At 36.8% G+C, this 21,003-nt stretch overlaps 1 protein-coding gene across 1 annotated transcript; it reads right to left on the bottom strand.

The window, feature by feature from the left end:
• Window positions 1-1,300: 1,300 nt before the first annotated feature.
• LOC124408184 (protein-tyrosine sulfotransferase) lies at window positions 1,301-20,668 on the bottom strand. The gene is made up of 7 exons (XM_046884932.1): window positions 20,403-20,668; window positions 18,268-18,401; window positions 11,915-12,023; window positions 10,869-11,063; window positions 5,803-6,056; window positions 5,464-5,661; window positions 1,301-1,756 (listed from the first exon to the last, which is right to left on the bottom strand). The coding sequence occupies exons 1-7, from the start codon at window positions 20,544-20,546 to the stop codon at window positions 1,639-1,641; spliced, it is 1,152 nt and encodes a 383-aa protein (XP_046740888.1). The 5' UTR covers window positions 20,547-20,668; the 3' UTR covers window positions 1,301-1,638.
• Between the last annotated feature and the right edge of the window lie 335 nt (window positions 20,669-21,003).

The following is a 21,003-nucleotide window of genomic DNA, read 5'->3' as shown; positions in this document are numbered from 1 at the left end:
TGGGCATATGTTTACTGAATGTATTTGACCAAAAATTGTAATCTCCTCGTGAGATTAACCATTATTCACTGGCCATTGGTCGATATCACGATACTTTTGAATTTTCTATGCCTATTGAAGTACCTTGCATTTTAATGTGCTACAAAATAGAGGAGACGACTATTTGTATAGAAATTAATCACGATGGTTACCTTGGCAAAATATTCGTTCTAATAATTAGTAATAATTATGATAATATCCGACAATAATAAATTTGTCAGACTACGAACACGTATACTATAATTTAATATAATTAACCTTTACCCTGTCATATGGCGTCCTTCGTGCTTTGCATGATTTCTTGTTATGTATATATTTTGTAAACTAGAAAGTGCGCGGCTTTTCTCCCAAATAAATAATTAAATGAACAAACTACTGGATCTTGAATTAGACGCCTCAAAGGACATGCATGAATTTTTTCAGAATTTTTGGCGCAATTAAAATAGCCAAAATAAGGATAAGAAGCAAAAGACCCTGTGTGACACCCAACATATACTGAAAACTATGTAACAGGGTAAAGCTTAAGATTTGATATATCCTACGAGTGCATTCTATAAATCATCGATAGATAAAAAACCTTGTCATATGTTTACATAAATGTACTGTGAAAACGTTTTCTGAATATTGTACGTGACAGCTGTGGAATAACTAAAAACCTTTGAATATTTAAAAATCTGTTTCTCAGAGATTCCTCGTTTAAAATTTCGTACAGATTTGGAAAGAAATTTCAGACAATGTGACGAAAAGTAAAAATTTTAAATAAAATCTAGTATTCTTCTGTACGTTTTAATATGTATATCTACTTTGACTACCTGTATATTCAATTTTAACCAAGATTTGTGGTTGCGTCTGGAGTGTATTATAGTTCAGTGAATACTAAGTAAAGATCAGTTAAACATTGTTTGGACGAAGTCACAAACTGAATTTCGTTGGTAAGCGCATCTACATGGGGTCTGTCCGCATATTTTTTTGTCTTCTAATTATCGCGGACCCCAGTTTAATTGTACTCTTTTCAAAGCATCTACAATTGATATACTGGCAACTGTTGGTAATATCTGTACAATTGCTAGTTGGAATATAATAGTTTTTAAATCTGCCAGCCATAAAAGAAAAGTAGAATATTTGAAAGTAGGATCAAGTTTTTATGCAAAAAGTATTGGAACTGGATATCAACTTTAAAACAGTGAAAAAAGAATATTGAAAATTTATTATAGATATATATGTTAGAGCAAATTAAGTGTCACTTTGAGCAACAAAAAAGAAGTTTAATGTCATCTTGCAATACGGATAATTTATTCGGCATCACTTTATCTTTATAGCCACATTTCTACTTCTTCTTCTATTTTACCCAACGTTACTAATAAGTCATATATTAATTAGGAGTGGTGTAACAAGATGGTGTAATGTTGTAATGTGATATATTGCCAGGGATACGACGCGTTAATTGTAAGGTTCTTGGTCATCGTCCTAATTCGGGTGAAATTAACGACGATAAATTCGATACTCTGTTCGTGAGTCTGGTTAAACGTAATAATAGTAATTGTACACATTCAAGTTGTGCGAAGAGGAGTGCATTCCGAAGAGGATATAAACTCGGTGTCACGCATTTGGCAGGTCGCTGGAATCTTTAGTGAACGTAGCTGGTGGCTGAAGAGGTTTCTCCTGAAGTGCTAGCTTCTTTACTTTTGCTGCCCATATTTGACCCTCAGCTAAGACTCTGAAAATCGAATTAAAGAATTTGTTGTGGTAGAATTCGTACTATTTTATGCATCTTTATATCTCTAGAGAATTGGAATATTTGAGAAAAACTGTCACGTAGCTCAGTTTTAATCATGAAATGAATCGAAAATTTGCATGATTCATTTTTGTTTTGTTAGATACAAATCATAAGTCATGTAGGTTTAAAAAGAAGGTTTAAGAAATACTGGAACGTACATGTAAAGTGAGGAAATCTTGTTCTGAATGTACAGTACGTCTAACGCAACGTAGTTTATATGAGAGTAGATTTGCTATGAATCTTTGAAAAGTCATTTAAAAAGGTTTATTTCGATAGACTCAGCAATTATTTTTCATTGACAATACTCCAACAAGTATATTATTTTGCAAAATAAAATGTTTAGGCAGTTATTGTGTTCTCTAATCGTGGTGGAAAAGCATGGTCCGACAATATGCTGTGGATGGCATTAGAAAAAATAAATTTTTGCGCGCAATTTTCCTTTTAGATTCAGTAAACTAACCTAACCATGCAAACGGAAAAATATTGTTGATGGCGTCAAAAATGAATACTTTCAGAAATACGATAAAACTAGCAAATTACTGATCAAAAATCTCCTTGAATTGTCTAACACATTTACGGTATCAGAATATTAAATCTGATGGAAAATCATGTTCGATTCTGATCAAAGTGTAATTGTTATACGTATTCTGAAGTGCATTTTTAGTAGCTTCCATTTTACCATTTTACCGTTTTTTTTTCAGGCTTACGGATCGAATAAGAATTTTACAGGACATAAGCCTCTGGGAAAATTTTGAAAAAATGTATGACTTAGGTGAAGATTGGTATTTCCTTATAATGTAAAATAATCTAATATTGAATACACCGAGTACGAAAATATAACCCAAATAATACTTGAAATGCAGTCAATATTAATAATGATATTTATAGGATCAACACGTAGAACAAGTGGGGTTTTAATAAGTATTTACACTAAATTCGACTAAAAGTTGCAACTAACTGAAAAAAATGAAGCAATTTCATTTTTCAGTAAAAAATTAGATCCCTATTTTTCACGTTTTTGGGAATATTATTCGAACTGAGTGCAAGCCATACAATCAATATCGTCAAAAATTTGGAATATCCTGATGAAAACATTGATAATAGATCGAAAAAAATTCGACTCATGTTGGATTAGGGAAGACATTTTTTTCTGTCCAGAGAAAAGACATCAAAATTAAAAATTGCGTATTTTCGTAATATGCTATTTCTGGTTTAAATTCGAGAATATCTCGTCATCGTTAACGATAGGATTTCCAGGTATTTTGTTGCAGCAATTTTCTAAAGCATGTCAAATGTAAGACAACTGGTAATTCTTTGCAACTTTTGAAAGTTTGTCGGTCGAAATCATTAGGTGTTAAAAAGAAGTAGGAAAAAACGCTTTGGAGTACAGTTGTACATTAAAAAAAGTAATCGAAAAGAAATTTTTGGCTCAAATCTGAGAGTCAAGATTGAGAAGACTTTCGACCTGATTGTGAGCGAGAATTGCTCGTATACGTATAGAATAAGTAATAATTATCTTTCTTTTGTTTTTTTCCAAACGTTAATTGTAGATATATATAACAAGAATAACTTGTCCTGTAAATTAGCGTTTTGTTTTCAATATGCGTCGGCCACTTCGAGGGGTTTTGAATTCGATATTTCTAACAGGGTTCGTAAACGGTCGATACTTGAATAATGATGAATTTTGCGATACATATGATTTTTTTTATTCTACTGGACTACTTGGTTAACAATAAGTGCTTCATATTGACTCAGCTGAGTCGCTTGTCTATTTAATACTCCATAATTTTTATTTACTTAGCTATGTCGTTGACTATATGAGCTTAATTAACTCACACTGTACCCGAGTAACAAAAAACAAATTGAGTAAAACATCGATCAATAGAATCAATTCGAACCAGGTCCAGTGTGGATTATCGAATGATCATATATTGGAATAGCAATGTTAAGTGAAACGATGCTACATGATGAAAAATCTTGGACATATAACGCATATATTTTTCGGTTATTTTTACACAGATAATGTGTTGCTTTGACTTACGTCATATCATTCCAACCAGGTTCGTGTATAAAGTTATATAAAATATTACCCACATCCAGATGTTATACAGATTATGCTACTGTTTTGAAGAAATTATAAATTATATCCACTAGCTAAAAACGCCGTTAGTGATCAATAATTGCTTGAGATGGCAAGCTTCAAAAAGTCTTCACTTTATATCACTTCGATGTTAATTATCTATTAAAAATCTCTACGTAGGCTCAACATCAGGGACATCAGGGTGGATTGTAGGGAGCACAAAATTTTCTTGACAGCGAAAAAATGGCATACTTTATATCCCTTAAGGTGCTTATAAAGACGCGTTGTACACCTCGACTACGCGGGGATGCAAAACTCTTATACCATTCAAGCGATCAGAGTGAAACTTGGGCAATTAATGCCTTATTTTGGCAAAAAGTGGAGCGTATTTTTACTTTTTCAAAATTTGGAAAAAAATTTTACAGATTGGTTACCACTCACAGAAATTAACCAAATTTTCACAGTTGCACTAAATGGATTGAAATATCCGGTATGATGCCACTCGGCGGTGATGAAACACACATTTTGAGCCCAGTTCCATGAGATTTGATAGTGAAATGACGAAACGGCAGCTGATCTGGTTTTCGATCACGAAGTACAATGAAATCTCATTTTGAAGACATTTTACCGACCGAGATACCGACCTTTCACGCATGCCGGTAATTTTTTAACCGACATTACACGCATACATTACCGGCATGCGCGTAATGTCGGTAACAAATGTCGTCAAAATGAGATTTCGGTGTATTTCGTAAGCGAAAACCAGATCAGCTGCCATTTCGTCATTTCACCATCAAATCTCATGGGACTGGGCTTAAAATGTGTGTTTCATTACCACCGAGTGGCATCATACCGGATAGTTCGATCCATTCAGTGCAACTGTGAAAATTTGGCCAATTTCTGTGAAATCATTTCCTACCAAAAATACCGTCTAAACACGTTTTTCTCGAAACAGATTTTTGCAACTTGTGTGCTCGATATCTAAAAAACTATTTAACAGACTGCTTTCAAATTTGGAAAGCATGCTCAGTCGACGTCCATCTAACGTTTGATGAAAAAAAAGCAATACGTTGGACATTTTTTTGTTTATAACGAAAAGAACGATCTATTTTTTTTTGATCAATCGGTATTTTGAATTCATAATATCACGAATTTTTTTTTCGCATACGTAAAGTAAAATGTTTTTGGATTTTTGCAACAGGATCAATGAGAAGACTCAAATCATGCACCCCGTCAACTGGGGATCATCGCAGGTCGAGGGGGGTGGGAGGCGTATTTTTGGGGGGAAATGATTTTTAATTTTTTTGTGAATAGATAAAAGATAAATAAGTCCACATGTCAAATTTCGCATTGATCCGTGGTGCAGTTTCTTCGCCAAAAAATTTAAAAAAAAGCGATAAATTTAGAGAGAGAAAAAAAAAAAAATCCCCCCTTAAGGAGTGAACTAAAAATCGTCCACGCCACATATCCCTCGGGTATCTGAAAGGATCATCGTTGGTCGAGAGGCGTGGCTATATCTTATAGAATTAGGCTGAGAAAGTGCAAGATTTCGAGTTATGTTATATACCTTCTGGTATTATCGCTGACCAAGCTGTCCGGGGCTCCGTAAACTGGAGGATTGGCGTAGGGGTCGTAGCCGAGGACCGAGAGCATCGGAGCGATGTCGGGCATGTCGCGAACGACGTCATCCGGGATGTGGCCGACCCACTTGGTCAGCGCCTCGAGGTTTACGGGCTTGATTACCTGATCCGATGACCGCTCAACCCTACGACAAGAAACGACGGTATTTGGTGAGGCGATACTTGATCCAATAACGAGATTTTCCTGACAGGAGGGTGATTTTTTATCTGAGTTAAAGAGAGGATCGTTAATCGAGAGTAGAATGACAGAAGACGTTATTACTTACTTGCTGAGAGGTACACCTCCAGGTTTGTTGATAAACTCTTCATGATGAAGAACAGATTCGTTCCATGGAACATCAAGAAAGGCTAGTATTCGCTTCATCCAATCTTTGGGATGAAGAACCAACTGCTCGTAAGGAACCATCAGACATTTATCAGCCCCCACCTCCTTACACTGACCGTGCATCACGGAAATAGCATGATTCCATTTCGTCAGACATTGTCGGTATGAGGTGAGATCGAATCCTGTAATCGTTACCTGAAAAAGATGACCAAAAGCGGATCAGCAACGTCGTTAAATATATAACATCGTCTGGAGAATTCTTGAATTAGAATGATTGAATGTAAAGCTTTGGCACGTGTTCGAGTGGGAAAATATGTAATTTAGTCGTATTGTTCAAAAAGAGAACACTGACAATTGCACATTTTTTATTTTACGGTGAGTCCTTGTTTTAACGTGTTTAACCTAGTTTTCCGGTTGCCACATGAGATCGTTACTAGGTACTCTCATCTTACCAACTAATTCGGACAATGAAATAAATACATGGATTATTAAATTCTGAATTAAATCTAGACTTGTGCTTTCAGATGTTAGTTCACGTAGGTATCTGATGACCGGTGCTGTTTAGTAATGAATAATTTTGTATCGTATACCTTTCAGAAACTACTCTATTATGACGTGGTTATAGTTCAGGCATGTCAATGTAAACATAGAAATTGAACTATTTAAGACACCCAAGTTTTTTCCTGCTGATTACCAATATTTACAACTTGTTGGACAGTCTATCCTATTAGCGGATCACTCTTTTCACTGCAAGAACATGGAACTCATTAAAGAGGTCCTCCTTCTTAACAATAATCCTCCGTAGTTGATTGATCGGTGCATTTCGGACAGGGTTTTTCACCTTAGAAATAAATTAACAGAAGGATCGGGCAGTCATAGGTGATGATAATCCGGAGGTCAACAATAAAGTTTTTATGACATTTCCTTACGTTAAAGGGCTGTCACAAAAAATAGGCCGCGCTCTCAATACGGTTAATGTTAAATGAGTTTTTGAAAATGTAAGCAATTTGTCAGGGCTGTTTGTTTTACCTAAAGACCGCATTCCTATTGAACAATGTTCCAATGTTATGTATAAGATTCTGTGTGGTGATTGCAACAAATGCTATATAGGTCAGACTAGCAGACACCTGAAGACCAGAGGCAATGAATATAAACGTAACATTTTTGCAGACCAGGAAAAATGAACAGCCCTGACAAAACATAAAGTAGAACTCGATCATAGTTTTAATTTCCTAGAAGTTAGTTAGTATCCTCCACCGCGAGAAACATTATAGAAAGCGGCTCATTCTTGAAATGTGTAGTATTGTAGGAGAACGCAATTCCTGCAATTTAAGATCCGACACGGATAATCTCAGCAATGTCTACTTTAACCTCATTTTGAATAACTCAAGACATCCAAATCTTCCCGCGGTGGAGGATCTAACTTCTTAACATGTTGGACTAGTTGCCAACGCCACACCGCCTGTTTGGCTCCATGTTTCCGTCCTCACATATCGCCGTGTTGAAATCCTTTGTTTTGGTTTGTGGTCTTCTTTGCTAAGTCCATTCCGCCATTAACATCGACTCCGTCTTGCTATTTCGTTCTTGGCACGAGAGATTGTACAATTTGGAAAAACATAAGATGGGTCATAAAGAACCTGACATATAAGTCAGCTGGGTCCCCATTTCCCGGTAAGCTACTTTGGCCTGGTGACATTGATTGCAGATAATTCATCCTTTCTTCTTGACCACAATTGACAACTAGGCGATTACACGAGGTTTCCGTCTTCTTCTGATTTGATACCGCTAACGGCCTTTAGGCAAATTTCCATGTATCCCAATGTAAGTTTCCTTCTTTCTATACTTTCTTGTAATAATATTGTTGGTTTATATGAACCTTTATGTTACATAGTGTCGCTAATTTTTGTATGTTGACGATGTTCGTAATGAAAGTTCTGAGGAGGGCCTCCCCCCCCAGTAGGGCCGAATAGTAAAAAATGGATTATTTTCCTGATAATACAGACCGATGACACCGAGAAATCAATATTCATTCAACAGTATACATACAGTTAATTTTCGATACTTAATAACCAAACCAATAATGTACGGAATTCTATTGAGCCGATGCATCATAAAACGGTATATAAAATTTTTCAAGCCGTTTGGAATGACTTCTGACACCTCATGAAATATCGAACCTGAGGTTAGAGCGAAAATAATTTTTGAACCTATCTCCTTATCTTAAGGATAGCATATTTTTGTCTTCGTCGAAAACTCGTAACATTTACCTATTCTAAAATATGCTAAGAAAACTGGAACTTCGGGAAAATGAAAGTCAGGAACTTTCAATCATTGTCGTCCAAAATGTGAAGCTGCAAATATTTTTACCTAAAAAACTGGAGGTATTATCTACCAAGCCGTTATAAATGTGAAACCCTACTAAGAAATCAAAACTTTTGTGATAGGAAATATATTGCCGTTAAGCATTATTGGAGTACAGTTTTAGAAAAATATAGTTGAATCTACCATATTTTGAATATAAAAAGGGTGACTACTATATTTTGTTTTTGAATAAACACCTATTGTATACTGCAGAGTTATAAATTGTAGTAAAAATTTTTTATACACACTTCAATATGTAGCTATTAACCACTTGAACCAATAAATTTATTCCCTTCCATCGTATGCTAAGTAAAAAAAAACGTCGCGGTTTGAACGACGCGGTTACCGACAGTGCCAATACATGCACAACTTTTGCCGGATTGTGAGCCAAGCGTAGCGGACATATGCTGTTGACGAAAACTGGTGTGTTTTGGCGCTAGTGGTGGTGACCCATAACTTAAAGACTGCGCGGTCTGTGCACCGAGCTAAAGCCATGATAAGATGGAGAGAGCAACAGCTGGGGCCGGCCCTCGCCTCTAATCGGTGACTTGGCGGAGGAAATACAGCTTATACAAGTATATTTCCTCGCTTGCCTTATCGCTTTGCCCGCCTGGCGTTGCTCCCTACTGTTACGATCGTGCAACAGAGAGGGCTAACCCAGGACTATCTCTGTCCTTCGGTTTGGGCTTCAGCGGCCCCGTAAGACGCGAAGTCTATCGCTATAAGTCTATGGACTCGGACTGGGTGCTATCAAGAACTTTCCTGTATGTATAACATTTTTAACCTTTTAGTTAAGTTTGCATTTGTAACTCTTGATAAAGATTACGATCAAGATTTCGGTTTCATGACCTGCATGCTCCCACTTCCCTCATGAGTACAAAATTTTTATTACTGCAACCAATATTTCCGGTACAAATTCTTGACGATTCCCAAATTCCCTCCAATCACGATAATCGACCAATCAGCAAGCAGCAGCACATTTCTAAAAATCTTCCAAATTCCTAATCCGATCAACATCAAATAGTAAGTAAACGCAAAAAGGTCGGTAACTTGATCTTACTAAATTAGTAAGGACAGGGGGGGGGAGGGTTGTTTTTTTCTGAATTTTTCTGATTTTGTTTTATTCACTCCAACAGTTCGAAAATAGTACGCTGTGTGCTATTGTTTTTTAAATAAACTCATTTAAAATTCGGTCCATATCAATTGATCGACAAGTTCGTTGTGAATGTGAAGACAAGCTATGCTGTTTAATCGCAGCTGAAATAAATACACTCGTGCGAGTCCTTCACACGCATTTGAGTCGCGAGAAAACTAGCATAGCAAGGAATTCTTACACATAAAAAGTCACGTTGTGAGATTTCAGGGATATTAAATGATTTCAGATAATGTCAGAAGATTTCAAGAGATTTCGAAAATTATAGAAGATTTCTAAGATTTCGAGAAATTTCGGAAGATTTCACGAGATCTCAAAAATTACAGAAGATTTTAAAGATTTCGAGATATTTCGGAAGATTTCACGAGATCTCAAAGATTACAGAAGATTTCCGGAAAGTGCACACCAGATTTTACTAGTAATTAACCCCTCGTTTTGTAACCAGATTTCTTATATTCAACTTGTAAATATATAGTTAGGTTATCCAAGAATCGACTTACCAATTAATTCCCAATTAAATACCCTCCCTCCACTAAAGTGTCGTGCGGGACAATACAAGATATATGCTCTTTACTTTGCAGATGAATCAGCTATAATACCCTTAACTAAACTCGAATAAATTTCACTTTGATTGAAGGGTATAATTCTCATCGATTGACGTTCACCCGCATTAGTTTGGTTCATTTGCAGTTTAACGAGAGTTAGGTGTTGTGCTCAGATATAAGAATAATTGCCAATGTTGATGGTATGCCCCCAAATTTGAGGCTGTACATACAAAATCAAGGGATCACTGTCAACTCAGAGAAATAAGCCCAATTGTTGGAAGTTAACCTGTAGGCTCATGGGGATGAACTTTCAATTACTGATGGATTACCTTCTACTTTTTGGGATATCCCTCGAAGTTAACGTTGAACGCCCAAAAGTAGGGGTTCAATCCACAAATAAGGGGTGTATCCGCAAATTTGCGGTGTCACCATTAATGTTTTTTATTTTTTTTTTATAAAGGGACCATATTGAACAGCCAGAAACATTTTGTGTTGATTTTACGATCTGACGGCTCAATTATACGCACAACGTGTAAACAGAAATTGACGAAAAGTAGCTATTTATGTGGCATGCCCGTAAACCGCTTGTTTTTTGGCAAGGATAAAGATTTCAGGACGAGCCGGAAGCGAATGCTAAAATTATCCGACCCAAAAAACGGTTTACGGGTATGCCACATACAATACTTTTTTACGGTATGGCCATTGAAAAGTAAAACGAAGAGTGAGGTTATGTCGCGATCTGTTCGACGAAGCTACTTTATTCGGCAGTTTGGAATGCGCACTTCGAACTGCGCATCAAAACTGCGAAATAAAGACTTTATTCCGCAACTTTGTTCGCTGCCGAATAAAGCGTCACTTTACGGAACGAAAACTGCCACAAAAAGTGAACTTTTCAATGCCCATGCCGTAAGAACACTATTTAATGTATATGATTGCGGGAGTGCTTACCTTTCTCGAGATGATAGAATGAACTGTTGCTCTGCCATCGCGTACCATAAAGAGGAATTTTGCATTTGGGAAAAGCTCGAGGACGTATGAGCCCATCTTGAGGGTGAGTGGATCTTTGTTGCACAAGCGAGGAGCTGGCTCACCATGTCTTGCGATCACTTCTAAGCAAAATGCGGCAATTGCGCTGTCCATCACCTGTTCAGCAACATAATATCGCAAAGATCTAATTTTGAAGAACAAAAGCGAACAGTTGCAATGAATCCTCGTTGAAAATTTTGTTTCACGACCGCTTTAGCATAAATGTTTAAAACTTTATTCACGCAGAGCCGCAGTATTATTTTATTACTGTGGTACTTCAACAACTTTTCCTGCCAACTTTTCCCGTCTTATTTCGGCATTATAGACAGTGCCGTGCAGCACACGTATATACATGCCGCAGTCCACGTCAATTCGACTAGGGTCTGACCTTAACCCTTTTGGATTGGGTCGGCGATTTTGTAAATTGTTGTTTCGACCCTAAAAATCATTCCAATTTTTTTTCAGATTCTTCCTACCCTCTCCAGAGCTCCCGAAGTGACTTGAATGATCGTATTTCAACAATTATTTCGACATCTTTTTACATTATGAAAAAAATTACGTTAATTCTGTAGCCATGACCAAAAAAATTCCAACCACAATTGTAATGCGCAGAAAAAAACGCTTTTTTTCATTCATTTTTGAACTGACTAATATTTATTTTTCAATTTTCAGTGTTCGGTATATCTTTCCTAAGACAACAATCTTTACATTTTATTTAAAGTTCAAAATTGAAAAATGAAAATAACTAAAAAAATGTTGAATTTTTTTTAGAATTTCAATTGAAATTCACAGATCATTGTTGTATTAAGGAAAACATATCGAACCATGATAATTGAACAAAACTTGCGCTATTTCATTTGTGTCAGTAGATACGTAACTTCCTGGTTCAGTAATTACAGATTGTAGAAAAATGATAAATGTGGAATGGATATAGTTTAGTTAAGTTCATGTAGTTCCTAGATTCTCACCTCTTTTGAGATTCCAGCTTCCTCTAGCCTGATACTTTCTCGTTCAGACTTCAACCAGTGAGATCTCATCTGTAGAATACGAGGTATGACTCTGGTCTCTTGACCACATCTGAAACATAGTTGGTTAGCATAATTTAGAGTCTAATGACAGACAATATTAAAATGTTGAATCAAAATTATGCAGAGATTTTGATGTTCGTTTTCCCTTGGAATTCTTTAAAAATTGACAATACTCGATTGGAGCAGGGAAAAAAATGTTTTCGAAAGTTTCAGTTATCTTTCATAAGGTCAATTTTTCGTAGCAATTCATAATGGAAGTACCAAGAAAATAGTAAATTGTTTCACAATGCCAGAAATTGGGCGATTTCCGATAAGTGTAAAATTAGAAGCACGAACAAAAGCAAACGCTGTAATTATACAAGTCAGACGTGTACCCCCCGCAATTTTTCCAACACTTGTAGAGCAAAATTTGATCTGAGAAGTGTCAAGAGTGCTACTACCGGTGCGCAAATTGTGACTTAGGTTACTTACGCCCAATGAAACAGAGTGTGAAATTGAGTTATTCAGAGTGCGCATGCGCCAAAAAACCCTACTATATGAAATCGAGTATATGAATTGTGCGCATGTGCCAACTTCCTTTTACCACACTACTCGGAAATGGGGCAGTTGATGCATGCTCTACAGGTTTCGAAAATCGAACTTTCCAAGAAGGTATGGGAAAAATTTGTTTTCAATTTTCTCCATAACCAGAGAAGCGGAAGTACCAGAGGTCCAAAAATTTGAGTTCCCATAGTTTTTCGAGACCAGTAACGAAATGTCGTCAATACGAATTGATAAGAAGTAAGTGCAAATTTATCTACCTCAACCCCCATGAACCTCTAATATGCTAGGTCGCTAGCAATGTGGAAATTTATGGATATTTTACTTCGATGAAGAAAATTGATGTAAAATATCACACCAGCTTTTAAACTTTCTACGACGTATACAAATGTATGTCCAAAAATTGTCTACAAATTTTCAATGTCAACTTAACATTGCTTTAGACTAATAGCTCATGTAAGATTTTCTCACTATTTTTATTTAATAAATATTGTAGTTCTAAAGAGCCCCCCCCCCGGACAAGAACCGAAACGTCAAAGTACACTTGACTTTTTATTTTTGAACTATCGACACCGAGAAAATTTTCACATACATTATATGAGATCGAGAAACAACTCCCTTCAAAAAAGATGTGTAATAATAAATGTGCTTTAGACTTCGCCGAAGAAGGAAGAGCGAGAAGTTAAAAATTTTACCTTACAAATAGGAGACCTCGAAAATAAATAAGATCAAAGTGGAAAGATTATCGTATCGCCCTCTTGCCATCTGAACCGGGATCGTTGTAAGGTCGTGTAAGTTATTCATTATTAAGCTTATGACCGATTTGAACTAAAAATAGATGGTCTTTATGTTTTTATAATCAGTGATTAACAGCAGGGTTGTAGATAATGCATTAGCGTCATTAGCCATTAAGGCCCCGCTGACCTGGCATGTCATATATATATTTCGTGACGTCAGAAGCGGGGAAATTGGGTGAAAACGCCTATACGAATCCTGCGATAACGAGAGTATGAATCTTACTCGGAAATATCTTAAATCGTAGCTTGAATAATAGTGTACGTGTGAATCTCAGTCACTGTTCAGGCAAATAGCTGATAATGTTTATAATAAAGAATGATGAAGTGAATAAAATCACGCGACAACAAACATGGCCGATCGGAGCTACCGCATGTTGAATATTCACTGATTGCACTGTTCCACAATTTCTTTCACCCTCGCCAGGGAGATTCACACGTACAAAAGCACACACGTTATCCGGGAAAACTTATACTATCAGTTATTTTTTTGTAAACATGGCTCGATTCGTATACGCGTTTTTCATGTGACAGCAGCCCGTTTATGGTCCACAAGAAGTATGTTTCGATCTGTAACTGACATCATTGGTTGGATCTAACAGAACAAGCCAATGAAATCAGCGGCCTTAGTTCACCGTTCAACGTTCAGAGGCGCTGCACGTATTTATGACGTCACGATTTGATATTTTCAAGTCAGGGCACCTTAATTCCTAATTTTTAGTGGAAAATAATTCCGTTAACCATCAAATTTCAATTTTCAATGGGAATTAATTTCGATCAAACATTAAATTTTAATTTTAGTGGAAAATAATTTCCATTAACCACTGAATATTAATCTCAATAAAAATTATTTTCATTGCACAGTAAAAAATTAATGATTAATGCATTACTTTTTCATAAAAACTTTACAACCCTAGTTAGGAGCAGCGTGGGTCTGTTTATTTAAGTGTTAAAATTGGCTATTTCTTTGACTACTGTTATTTACGTTGTTGCCAGGCAGCAACATTACGTTACCAGCAGAGAATAGCGAAAGCCCTCTTGCTGAATTCGTTTACTTATCCGTCAGCGAAAAATGCTTCACGTTGAAATCCTTCGGCGAAAACTTTCGGTATAATATGGAGTTCGCCACGGTCAAAATTCCAGTCGATAATGGTTTCAACTGTAACCAATAGCAGTATCGGTGCTGCTCTTTCAGGATTTTTTTTCTAGAGTTCGAAGAATAGGACATTACTACCGATTATGGCGTTTAGCTTCTTGATCATTTGTTCCAGACTGTTAATATATATATATCAGTTTTGGAAAAGGCGCCTGGTGCACTGTCGAAAGCCGAAGTAGGCACTTACTATTTTTCGAAGTTTCGGTACATCACGTACAAGGGTTGAGCACCTGATCCTTTTCTCTACCCTCAATAATCATATCGATGATGTGTATCGAAATACAACTTTTTATGAGTGCCAGCTCAATGTCAATCTCCGTAACGTTCCACAAAGGTCATGGACCAATCTAACAAGGAGACTCTATCAACCATGGGAAACCGATTGGGTCCATCTCTAATATACGTGTAGTCCATGACTAGGAGAGTAACAGATGCAAGTAGAAAAGCGCACTTTTCAAGCGTTTCCGAAAAAAAAATCTAAAATTTCTACGCCTTTATATACTTTCCACATTACTCAATTTTCGCCAAGCGTGTGGCGCAGCCAGCAAGCGCCTCGTTTCATAAGCGCAAAGGGGTACCCCTCAAAGTCTCGAATGGGAAATGTTCTGGACACCTTAAAGTCTCGAACCAGCATTGTCGCTTTGGTTCACTGTCCAGAATGCGCAGTCTCGAACACGCGCTGTCCCGAACGAGAAATGTCACAGTCGTCCGTAATATCAAACGAGAAAATTCAAGCCCGCTTCTCGTCCCAAACGAGAGATGTCACGAACGTACGCTGTCAGAAACGAGGAAAGTCACGGCTGAGCATTGTCCCGAACAGGTAAGTCCAGCCCTTCCGTTATCGCGACCGAAAAACGTCACGGCTCGATATTTTTCAAAGTAGAGAATGCCTTGGGTAGGATTGTATCGAGATTCGCGGCAACGAACCGCTGCCAAATACCTTTGACGGCGAAATCCAACCAAGAATCTTTACCCGGCCTAAGTACTCCCTATTTTTCCCTTGTTCCTCGTGCGAATGCAAGTGTTTCTATCTGCGACTGTCAACCCTGTTTATTCTCCCTCATTTCCTGTCGATTTTCAAATATTGTTATTGAAAATAAAAATATTATTATTATTATTATTATCTTCCCGTGTACAAGCAACCTATTATATCTCAGGCATCCAAGAATATTTTTAAATGAGACTTACACGGTTGGTACTCCCAGCCGATATAACCTTAGTGTGAAAGTCTCATAGTAAGCTTTCAAGTGGTTTTGGTACTATTTGCTATCAAAGATAATGAAAAAAAACATTTTTCTTCTTTTTCTTCTCCACACCAGAGCACCCTGTGAACACGATTTCGATCGAACGCGTGCATCAATCTACTACAAGTTTTAAACACAGATATTTGGCATCGAAATCTCGCTCTCTATTGATTTTGGCATGAATCTGAATTCGTATTCGGCTAGTATATTATCATAAAGTTGCGAAGTGAGTCGATAAAAAAATGGCCGCTAGGTAGAACAGTTAATAATATAACCGCCCGATGGCGTTGTGTAGACCTTTAACCGAAATGGCCGCCCCCCTGGTGCTGTCATGCTGTGGATCGTAAAAATATTTATACTAAGTTATGATTAATTGTTTATATGTAATGTAATCTTGAAATCAATTCGTAAATTTGGTGAAAATCGGTCATACCAATTATTTCACGAAATAAGTGAGTGAGTGAAACAGTGATAGATTGTCATAAGAGTGTAAAAGTCCGACGACCGTGGTTTCATGTCGATTGATGTTAATTATCACGGACACTTGGATTACGGACTCTTGTGATTGCACAAAATAGATCCTCTGAGCTAGGTGTAAATGAAGAATCGAAATAACGAAGATGCGATATTGTGCAATCGATACAAATTTGCAAAACAGCCTCAATAACAATCAGAAACATTTGTGTCACGCACAAATTACTAGCAAGAAAGTGCCCAGGAGAAGGTTGTTCGTTCACCATGGATCTGAGAAAACAACGCTAACCAGAGCTAGTGGAAGAATAGTCATGGTGCCTCAAATAAGATGGCATGTTACGTACGTTGATTCGCATTCGATTATATTTATTCACGTAACACGCAAAAGATGAATCGATTAGCCTAAACCTTTTCATTTCCACCAAATGCATGACTCATTTATTTGTTGATTTGTATGTTTCTATCATCGCCTATAGAACATGTCCCAATGACCAATCCGATAGACTAGACGAACATAAAGCTTCAAATTAATAATAAACAACGCAATCAAAAATGAGGTCTGCTTACTGCTATGAAACTCACAATCGACATTGACACACTACCATATTTCATATCGGTTACGTTACCTTGATTTACATGAAACACGATTGAAAAATGAGAAGCAAAAAAGTGGAACCTTTTTGTTGATTGCTTATTATTGTGTACGTTTCACAATCACTTGGACCATTCTATCCTATTATCGATCCGTTGGAACAGAAAGATGTTTTACTGTGACGAGATGACGCATGACGTCGCAAAACAAGAGGTGGCACACAGGTATGGCAAAAGTTAACACTCTACGTATCTCATCAGAATGAACCAACTTCCATAAAACTACCAACCACTAACTTAACCTGTCAATACTTTGGCATCGCTAACTGCTTTCATGAATAGTCATAAAAATTTTTTTAATCTTTTTCATTTGAATAAATATTTTTTCAAACAGATTGAGTTGTGGAATCATTATTTTGACCATTCGTGTGATTTTTTTCGTGTTTTGATCTAATTGATGATAAGTTGAAAAAAAACATACGCCCTTTTGGCTTTAAGAATTTTTTTCTTGAAGCCAAAAGGGCGTATCCCAAAAAAAAAATTCTTCTCATCTTTTCCATAGATTTATACATTATACACATTTTTGAGTTGATTGGGGAAAAAAATTTCTTTTGATACGCCCTTTTGCCATTAGTAATGCGGTATTTTAGCTATTCCGTTATTATTTATTATGCATAAATAAATTAATTTTATATACTCATTGTCTATTTTTTTTAGTTTTCATGCGCCAATTTTACATAAAAATTAATACAAGTAAACATCGTTTCAAAAACACTGGCGTATACACGGTTGACAGAGCGGCGAGATACGCAGGGAGAGCAGTGCAACACGTAGGGCGAACGCTAATTAGCGTTAAACGTGTGCAGTTTCTAAACTATCGAGTAGACCGAAAAATTGTTTAAACATTTTTTGTAGAGAATTGATTAAGGAACAAGATAAAAAAAAAATTAAAATCGGAATTGTAGTTCCCGAGGTATTTACAAAAAAATCATAAAAAGTAACTTTTAATTGTTTAAACAATTGAAGCACTGAAAATTTCTATGTTATTTTTTAGGATTGGCATATTTACTTATGTCTGAATCCAATAAAAAAAATTTCGATGGTTCCAATTTTTCCCTCTAAATAACCTATGACCACTGGACAAAATAGCCGGTGTGGATTAGAATCGGTGATGGTCACTAAAAAAAAGTGGCTCACTTTACGTTAAATGCTTCATAAAACATCGTACGGAAAATTTCCTCAAAGTAAATGTGTTTATATTGAAAGTAGTCTATTCAGTTTTATGTTAAACTTAAATGATTGCTTGTGTTCAGGGTATAAATGGCAAATTGGAACACTATCAGTACCATGCCTTGCTAGTATTGTGCTTTCTGGAAACGAGTTATCGAGTAACGTCACTTTGTTCGGACTTCTCCAATTCTTTAAGGTTGAATTTGTAACACTCGATGGCCAACTCCAAACAAATTGAAAGTAGATTAAACCGATTTAGCTTACCTTACGTCGGGGTGGGCGTCAAGCATTGCTCGCATCAAGGTTGTTCCTGACCTGGGAACACCGCCGATGAATATCAACGGCATTGTTCTGTCATAGGTATAGACTTTGTGATCAGAAGCACCCATTACATATTTCTGCCAAAAGAAAGAAACGCAAATTTAAGAGAAATGTAGTTGGGATCGCTTCTTCGATTTTACATTCTTTTATTTAGTTATGTTACACACAAACTGCAAGCAATAGTATTATAATACCAAGATAAGAAAGTATGAAATAAACGCCGAAGAAGTAGAAGGATATCCGAAGGAATCATTATAATTGAATGCGGTATTTCTATGACATGACGAAATTTATCAAGGAGTCTGTTGTAATTATTCAATGCACTTAACACTTGACAAATGGATTGGAATTTGATGAGAATGAATTAATTTGTGGTTAATAATCAATGCGCATATATCGAACGCTAATACTTGATGAATTGTTATCAACTAATTAGGCTAGACGGTTGAATTATTGGCGGATTAATTGGCCGATCGATAACGTCCACTGTCGAGTATCTAAGGTGCTAACAATTTCTTGACTGAATAACGTGCAATTACAGTAATTGAAATTTTGTTTTTCTGACAATTTTGAAGAACAAAAATGATAACTCTGATGAAGATTAATTTTCGCGGGATTGAAGTTTTTTTTTTTACTCCTCAACAACTATAGTCATTTGAAACCAAAATGCGTTTAAGTTTGTATTGATTATTTAGAAAATATCAAAAAGCAAAGACTATACCTAGCAGAAGGATTAAAAAAGATGATTGAATATCCTGAAAATATCATAATTGTGTATTAAGCTCTCTGGCGCTCAAAATTTGATTGTTTGGTTCGTTAGGTAGTCGGTTACGTTGGCAATACAGATTCAACCTGCAGTGTCATTGTTGGCTGGCCGCTACCTACATCTGCATTGTCAACGTAACCGAGGTGTTCAAAAGCTAGTCGTCTCAGAATCACTGCCCTCGTGTGTACATATTAGACTCGCCATTAATAGGGATCAAATTCAGTTTTGATCTAACTACTAGCAATTCTAGCTGTATAGGTTTAGCGGAAGCATCAAATTTTCTTTATTCGAGTGACTTTAGTTTGCTTCCAATTTTCTCATTACCGAAATCATTTCTTTGAAAATCTCTTCATATGCAATAGTTTATTGGGGTCCTAGTGCGGAAAGTGGTAGATTTCCAAAGAGTGTGAAGCTTGCAGCATGATTCAAGGCGCATGCTGTGATCACACGAGTGCTTAGTCCACAATTTTACAAATCTGTATCAAAAGTATGGTATGTATTTTAGCGACACATGAACCATTTTCGTGTTTTGTTAACCAAAAATCCTAGACTGAAGGCTCCATTTCACGACTGGCGCGTCGGTGTGAATCTTCGAAGCCAGTCTGAGTTTGTTCCATCGGTTTTTTTCCGCTCAGAGTTGAACCGTCTCAAAGACACTTTATCTATGCAATTTTAAATCTGCTGCGTAATTTTCATAGTATAGAGATAAGGGGATACAAAAAATCTACGCAGATTCATATGAAACTTGGTTCAAATCCGGGTTTTACACGTATTAAGTAAAAACTCTCAAAGGAATACGCTGGTAACGCGTTTTACTCCCGTTGCTTGATTGGTCTTCATAGAAATCGTTTAATCTTCAGGTTCTATTACACATCGCATCTTGCATGCGGATACAGTCGAAGTGAGATTCTTTGTCCTATACAATTAATGAAACTTTGCCGATATCTACAATCTTTGCTTAAACCCCATATTTGTTGTTTAAAAAATATGCTTCTATTGTGTAAAGATCAGATATTCCAATTTTAATTGAAAATATCAGTAAGAAAAGCGTTGACGGTGTCGTTCAAGTGAGATCAAGCGTTCACACACAGGAGAACTTGAGTTTCAGCATCAGCATAGGGCGAAAGCTTCAGTAAGTCAAGGGTTATACCAGCATCGAATCAATAGTTCGTGGCTACTCAGTGTTGATGCATTCACCCGAGATTAACTTAATTTCTCCGCATAGGCAAACAAAAACTTGTAGAATAGCATGCTTTCTAACACGACAATCAGCTAAAGTACATGATTCGTTAAGAGAAACCGGGAAGCTTACCTCTTTGGCAATCATCACTGAAGTCGGTCCGTCCTTGGAGGATCCGCAAATGATACCGAGCTGGTAGAGGACCAGAAGAAAAAGCAGTCCCGCAAAGCAGAGAATGGAAGCCTTCCGGCCCCCCCGAGGTGACAGAAGTGACATCCCTCGGGTCAGGCACGCCCTCGCAATATAATGCCGATTGTCACTCCTACTGTTCCCACTGATTGTAAGAGCCAAGCCAAGTGAATGGGCCTGGATGTATCTACGCCTAAGTCATGCCACCTGAAATAAATCAGAATAGTGAATGTTTAGGGATACTTCAAACTGAATGAGAGATAATTTATAATCAAGATCCTGAACTCCGTCAGGAGATGTGAGTTTCTCTATGCAAAATTGCAAAAGATTTGTTGGTGCCGTGTATTAGTTATATTTGCAGTAATACGTAGCTTAATGTCAATAATCAACCTTCAGGAAGAAATATATAATCATGTCATACCAAGAGTCTCACTTGAAAGTGCAAACTCCAAGCAAACTCCAATCAACTCCCAGCGCCAACTCACGCATAAGTTCATATCGCAGCAGCATTTGTCGGCTCGGAGTTTGCACTTTAACGTGATAC

The sequence above is a fragment of the Diprion similis genome, chromosome 7 (genome assembly GCF_021155765.1).
Source record: "Diprion similis isolate iyDipSimi1 chromosome 7, iyDipSimi1.1, whole genome shotgun sequence".
NCBI classification, from domain to species: domain Eukaryota; kingdom Metazoa; phylum Arthropoda; class Insecta; order Hymenoptera; family Diprionidae; genus Diprion; species Diprion similis.
Note: the sequence above shows the minus strand (reverse complement) of the source record. Positions and strands in the feature narration are given on the sequence as shown.

What these genes read in the sequence shown, in the direction of transcription:
- LOC124408184 (XM_046884932.1), bottom strand. Translation starts at nt 20,546, where the DNA reads ATGTCACTTCTGTCACCTCGGGGGGGCCGGAAGGCTTCCATTCTCTGC. An exon ending in AAGCTGGAATCTCAAAAGAG is followed by an intron (nt 11,064 to 11,914) that starts GTGAGAATCTAG and finishes GTTGCTGAACAG; the next exon opens with GTGATGGACAGCGCAATTGC. An exon ending in GTCAGCGATAATACCAGAAG is followed by an intron (nt 1,757 to 5,463) that starts GTATATAACATA and finishes TTCGATTTTCAG; the next exon opens with AGTCTTAGCTGAGGGTCAAA.